This window comes from Pseudophryne corroboree, chromosome 11, assembly GCF_028390025.1.
Source record: "Pseudophryne corroboree isolate aPseCor3 chromosome 11, aPseCor3.hap2, whole genome shotgun sequence".
Lineage (NCBI taxonomy): Eukaryota > Metazoa > Chordata > Amphibia > Anura > Myobatrachidae > Pseudophryne > Pseudophryne corroboree.
In genome coordinates, this window is record NC_086454.1 from 33380534 (window position 1) to 33387535 (window position 7002).

Sequence of the window (7002 nt, forward strand, 5' to 3'; positions counted from 1 at the left end):
TAATTACTCTGTGACCTCAGTACTCACCACTGTACAGGCTGCAGTAATGACTCTGTGACCTCAGTACTCACCACTGTACAGGCTGCAGTAATGGCTCTGTGACATCAGTACTCACCACTGTACAGGCTGCAGTAATGACTCTGTGACATCAGTACTCACTACTGTACATGCTGCAGTAATGACTCTGTGACCTCAGTACTCACTACTGTACAGACTGCAGTAATGACTCTGTGACATTAGTACTCACTACTGTTCAGACTGCAGTAATGACTCTGTGACATCAGTACTCACTACTGTACAGGCTGCAGTAATGACTCTATGACCTCAGTACTCACTACTGTACAGGCTGCAGTAATTACTATGTGACCTCAGTACTCACCACTGTACAGGCTGCAGTAATGGCTCTGTGACATCAGTACTCACTACTGTACAGGCTGCAGTAATGGCTCTGTGACATCAGTACTCACTACTGTACAGGCTGCAGTAATGTCTCTGTGACATCAGTACTCACTACTGTACATGCTGCAGTAATGACTCTGTGACCTCAGTACTCACTACTGTACAGACTGCAGTAATGACTCTGTGACCTCAGTACTCACTACTGTACAGGCTGCAGAAATGGCTCTGTGACCTCAGTACTCACTACTGTACAGGCTGCAGTAATGACTCTGTGACCTCAGTACTCACCACTGTACAGGCTGCAGTAATGACTCTGTGACCTCAGTACTCACTACTGTACAGGCTGCAGAAATGGCTCTGTGACCTCAGTACTCACTACTGTACAGGCTGCAGTAATGACTCTGTGACCTCAGTACTCACCACTGTACAGGCTGCAGTAATGACTCTGTTACCTCAGTACTCACCACTGTACAGGCTTTAGTAATGGCTCTGTGACATCAGTACTCACTACTGTACAGGCTGCAGTAATGACTCTGTGACATCAGTACTCACTACTGTACATGCTGCAGTAATGACTCTGTGACATCAGTACTCACTACTGTACAGGCTGCAGTAATGACTCTGTGACCTCAGTACTCACCACTGTACAGGCTGCAGTAATGACTCTGTGACCTCAGTACTCACCACTGTACAGGCTGCAGTAATGGCTCTGTGACATCAGTACTCACCACTGTACAGGCTGCAGTAATGACTCTGTGACATCAGTACTCACTACTGTAGATGCTGCAGTAATGACTCTGTGACCTCAGTACTCACTACTGTACAGGCTGCAGTAATTACTCTGTGACCTCAGTACTCACCAGTGTACAGGCTGCAGTAATGACTCTGTGACCTCAGTACTCACTACTGTACAGGCTGCAGTAATGGCTCTGTGACATCAGTACTCACCACTGTACAGGCTGCAGTAATGACTCTGTGACATCAGTACTCACTACTGTACATGCTGCAGTAATGACTCTGTGACCTCAGTACTCACTACTGTACAGACTGCAGTAATGACTCTGTGACATTAGTACTCACTACTGTACAGACTGCAGTAATGACTCTGTGACATCAGTACTCACTACTGTACAGGCTGGAGTAATGACTCTATGACCTCAGTACTCACTACTGTACAGGCTGCAGTAATTACTATGTGACCTCAGTACTCACCACTGTACAGGCTGCAGTAATGGCTCTGTGACATCAGTACTCACTACTGTACAGGCTGCAGTAATGGCTCTGTGACATCAGTACTCACTACTGTACAGGCTGCAGTAATGTCTCTGTGACATCAGTACTCACTACTGTACATGCTGCAGTAATGACTCTGTGACCTCAGTACTCACTACTGTACAGACTGCAGTAATGACTCTGTGACCTCAGTACTCACTACTGTACAGGCTGCAGAAATGGCTCTGTGACCTCAGTACTCACTACTGTACAGGCTGCAGTAATGACTCTGTGACCTCAGTACTCACCACTGTACAGGCTGCAGTAATGACTCTGTGACCTCAGTACTCACCACTGTACAGGCTTTAGTAATGGCTCTGTGACATCAGTACTCACTACTGTACAGGCTGCAGTAATGACTCTGTGACATCAGTACTCACTACTGTACATGCTGCAGTAATGACTCTGTGACATCAGTACTCACTACTGTACAGGCTGCAGTAATGACTCTGTGACCTCAGTACTCACCACTGTACAGGCTGCAGTAATGACTCTGTGACATCAGTACTCACCACTGTACAGGCTGCAGTAATGACTCTGTGACCTCAGTACTCACTACTGTACAGGCTGCAGTAATGACTCTGTGACCTCAGTACTCACTACTGTACAGGCTGCAGAAATGACTCTGTGACATCAGTACTTATTACTGTACAGGCTGCAGTAATGACTCTGTGACCTCAGTACTCACTACTGTACAGGCTGCAGTAATGACTCTGTGACCTCAGTACTCACTACTGTACAGGCTGCAGAAATGACTCTGTGACATCAGTACTTATTACTGTACAGGCTGCAGTAATGACTCTGTGACCTCAGTACTCACTACTGTACAGGCTGCAGTAATGACTGTGACATTAGTACTCACTACTGTCCAGGCTGCAGTAAATGACTCTGTGACCTCAGTAGTTCATACTTGCCTACCTGACCGTCTCCATGAGGGAGAAAATGCTCTGTTCCTGGACTTTCCTGGTAATGTATGATTGCCATCACCTGTGGTGAAACACCTTTCTTATCAATTAACTAGCTCACCACAGGTGATGGCAATCATACGTTACCAGGAAAGTCCAGGAACAGAGCATTTTCTCCCTCATGGAGAGGGTCAGGTAGGCAAGTATGCAGTAGTTACTACTTTATAAGCTGCAGTAATGACTGTGACCTCAGTAGTTCAGACATGCCTACTCTCCTGGAATGGCCGGGAGGCTCCCGAAAATCGGGTGACCCTCCCGGCCCCCCGGAAGGGCAGGCAAGTCTCCCGATTACAGGGGTCCCCCCAAGCCCGGCCGCCCACTTAGCGAGTTAAGTGGGAAGTCCGGGCAGGCGATGACGCGATTCTTGTTGAATCGCGTCATCGTAGCCACGCCCCCTGCTGTATAATGCCATAATAGCGGCATTACACAGCGGGGGCGGGGATTAGACGTCACGATCCCCATAGTCACGCCCCTGGCCTGCCTCCGCCACGCCCCCGGTCCGCCTCCGGCCCGCCCCCCTCGGCATACATATCGCAGCCCGCCCTCCTGCCGAACCGCCCTGGCTGCTCTCTCCCGGAGAGAGCAGCAAAAAAGTAGGTAAGTATGCAGTAGTTACTACTGTATAAGCTGCAATAATGACTCTGCGACAGTAATTACTACTGTATAAGCTGCAATAATGACTCTGTGACATCAGTACTCACTACTGTACAGGCTGCAGTAATGGCTCTGTGACATCGGTACTCACTACTGTACAGGTTGCAGTAATGAGGAGGCTCCTCTAGTATCTTTAATAACTGTCTCCTCTGAGGCGGCAGCCATTTTGGGTGGGACATTTTCAATTGAAGTTTGCAGCATCCCCCCCTCCCCCCCTCCCTCCTGTGACTGTCAGATCTTGGACACAAAAAGGGGCAGGGCTACCAGAATGGAGGGGGTGGGGCTACACGAAAACAAGCTGGCTGCTACCACAGGTCACGGGAGAATGCTCTGCAACAGCTCCTGTGATAGGTAGGTTAGGGAGAGTGAGTAAGAGAGAGAAAGTGTAAGAGTGTGTGTGTGTGTGTGTGTGTGTGTGTGTGTGTGTGTGTGTGTGTGTGTGTGTGTGTATCTATGTGTGTATGGGTATGTGTGTGTGTGGTCATTATGTGTAAGTGGTGCGGCGCTACTATTGGACATATATATATAAGCGCCACCGCTACTGTTCACAGGATATATTTATTTTTAAAATATATAATTATTTTTTGACACACACACATATATATATATATTAGTTGGGGGGGGGGCTGCCTATTTTGCCAGTCCCGGGCCCCACAATTTCTGATGTCAGCCCTGGTGGTGAGATAAGTATACATTGTGTGTGTGCAGTGTGCGTGTGTGTGTGTGTGTGTGTGTGTGTGTGTGTGTGTGTGTGTGTGATGTGCCATATAATATGTGTGTGTGTGTGTGTGTGTGTGTGTGTGTGTGTGTGTGCTATGTATCTTCGTGTATGCAATGTGTGTGGTGAGCTACAGTATGTATGTGTGGTGTGCTATGTATACAGTATGTGTCTGTGAAATGTGCATGTGTGTGTTTGTGGTGTGATACAGTATGTATGTGTTGTACAGCATGTGTATGTAATGCAACAGTGTGTGTGTGGTGTGGTGTGGTGTGCTATGTATATGTATGCATTACAGAACCCCCCCTCAGTCAATCCTGCGTTTGCCCCTGACCTGAGTGTCACACTTGTGCAGGTGTAATTATTGGCGGTAGCACCGACCACTTCAGGGCCATTGAGATTTATACAAAAGAAACCCTAAAACACTTGATTCAGATGCTGCAGTTCAATAAACCTTCTGTGCAGATTCTAATTATACAAGTAAAGGAAACTGCGCAAATGATACGAGGTACCAATGGTTCACAAATAATTGAATACAGTGAGAACTGGATAAGTGGGACCTGGATAAGTGGGAAACTTCTTACTGGGACTAATTATGAGGTCCTGGGATTTTTGCACCAAAAAACCTCTGTTAGTGAGACTGTCAAACCTCTTTAACCGAGACTGATTTTTCTAGATTATTTGGAATAATCACCTCTATAACTGATGCAATTGCTTATTAAGTGAGATTACTGCAGTTTATTAACCTCTATAAATGAGGCGACCGCCTTTAGAACCTCTGTAACTGGGATTAACAGGGCTGCCATCGGAAATTATGGGGCCCAGGACTGACAGAAGAGACAGGGCCCCTCCCCCCCAAAATAAGATTTTACCGCATCGCTCCACCCCTATGTGATGTCATATATTATGATGTCACATTAAGGTGGAGTATTGAGGACCTACAGGAACGGCTGACAGAGAGCTGACGCACAGTTGAAGGCTTGTTTTAAGAAGTCTTCACTCTGAACAACCCGTTTTTGTTTCACAGCCTGGTGCAGTTCTACAGGTATTGGTAGTAGGAGTCAGGGGTGGGCCCCCCTCTCTGTAAGGGCCCTGGACACCAGTCCCCACAGTCCCCCCCGGTGGCTGCCCTGGGGATTAGTACAGATTTTGACAAGTCTCTCTACCTCCGATCAGTGATGTCAGAAGGGACACAGAAACCAAGTATGAACATAATGTACATATTTGTATTTACCATGCACCTCTATGAGTGAAACAAGTACTGGTTGAACCTGCATAAGTGAGAACCTCTATAAGTGAGACAAACACTTCTTGAACCTGGATACGTGAGAAACCGGATAAGTGAGATACCATTTTAAGTGAGACGTTACTTGCTGTCCCTTGAGATCCCACTTAACCAAGTTCTGCTATACCGTTTCATATAAAACAATGCATAATGGGGGTCATTCCGACCCGTTCGCACGCAGCGGTTTATCGCTGCAGTGCGAACAGGTGCGGAATGCGCATGCACGTAGGCCGCAGTGCGCAATGTTGCCTGGCGACAGGGGTCGCCAGGTTACGTCGTGTCTAAAGAAGGAAGCGGTCGGAGAGCGGACCGCAAAGAAGATTGACAGGAAGAAGGCGTACCTAGGCGTATGCGGAGCGTTTGGAGACCGTTTTCGGGAGTGGTGAGGAAAACCCTGGCGTGTCCAGCAGAACGGAGTGCGGATGTCTGACGTCAGAGCCGGCCCCAGCATCGCAGAGATCGTCGCACAGGGTAAGTATGTCCAGGGCTAGTCTACTTTTACTTGACATTTTTTTAGCTTAGCAGGGCTACACAAGCGATCGCAGCCCTGCAAAGCTAAATTACACTCCCCCATAGGCGTGGACTAGTTGATCGCAGCAGCAGCAAAAAGTTGCTGACTGCGATCAACTCGGAATGACCACCAATATCCTTCCACAAGTAAAAAAAGAAAGAAAAAATGTCACAGTCTCAATGATCTGCATACAAAGTATCTCTGCGGGAGCTAGTAGTGTTTCCAGCAGCAAGCTGAAGGTTTCTTTATTACAAGTCTCCTGCTGTTACAGAGAATGTCCTCTCACCACTATTCTTGGCAATAAGAAATTCATATTTCCCTGTATGTGCTATAAATGACATGCAAGGACAGGGGCTTTGCATTCTGCAGCTTGGTAAATCTGACAGTTTTTCTGCAACTTCTGGCAGATGTGGAGGCACCGCAGTAGATATCTGCTATAATCCCTTCATGGTTGATTCGGCGAATCCTTAATATATGCGAATATCCCCCCAAATTATCCTGCAAATATTACATGATAAATAGCGACCATTGTGTATTATTAGTTGTTTCTAATATGTGGAATTTGACATCCTGGTGTATAAATCCTGCATTACTTACTTTATACACATCATAAGTCTGGCTATCTTGTTTCGTGGAATTTCTACCATGAACTGGTTGACGGTGAACACTCCTCCAATTACGATGTCTCCGTCTTGAAAATATTCATAGTCTTCATATGATTCTCTTAGTTGCAGGTGACATCCGGGTACCGGGTGCTGGATAACAGGTCTGCAGAGTGACACGCACAGCATCACTATATACAGCAGCACTGTATATAGATAAGGGACCATGCCAGTTGTAGCCATAGCTAAAGCAGACATTACAAATGTGCTCCAATACAAAGGCGGTTACAGTATATCAGACCATGAAGGTAGAGGAGATATACATCACACAGGACACTGACACGTGTAGCATCTGTCTATCAGTGTAACAACGCTGAATCACCTCACTGCCTTTTTATAACGGATCTCCAGAATTTAGTGACAGGTGTGCGACTATTCTGTCCTGCACTTAAAATATAATCCACATACAGCAGACAGAGCTGCCGGATAAATACATGGTGGAAAATAATATTTCTATTTGCATTGTTTCAAGTTTATTATCATTATTCTTAGTTTACTCTTAAAATAAAAGAAAGTGAATAGATATGTGCAATGTA

The 7002-nt window shown here is 46.4% G+C and overlaps 1 protein-coding gene across 1 annotated transcript in view; it reads right to left on the reverse strand.

Moving 5' to 3' along the window:
* LOC134968628 (extracellular calcium-sensing receptor-like) overlaps window positions 1-6595 on the reverse strand; it is a 155048-nt gene extending 148453 nt beyond the window's left edge. Inside the window, exon 1 of the mRNA XM_063944161.1 lies at window positions 6402-6595. Within this exon, the coding sequence (XP_063800231.1) occupies window positions 6402-6595 (194 nt within the window). The remainder of the gene's footprint in view (window positions 1-6401) is intronic.
* Between the last annotated feature and the right edge of the window lie 407 nt (window positions 6596-7002).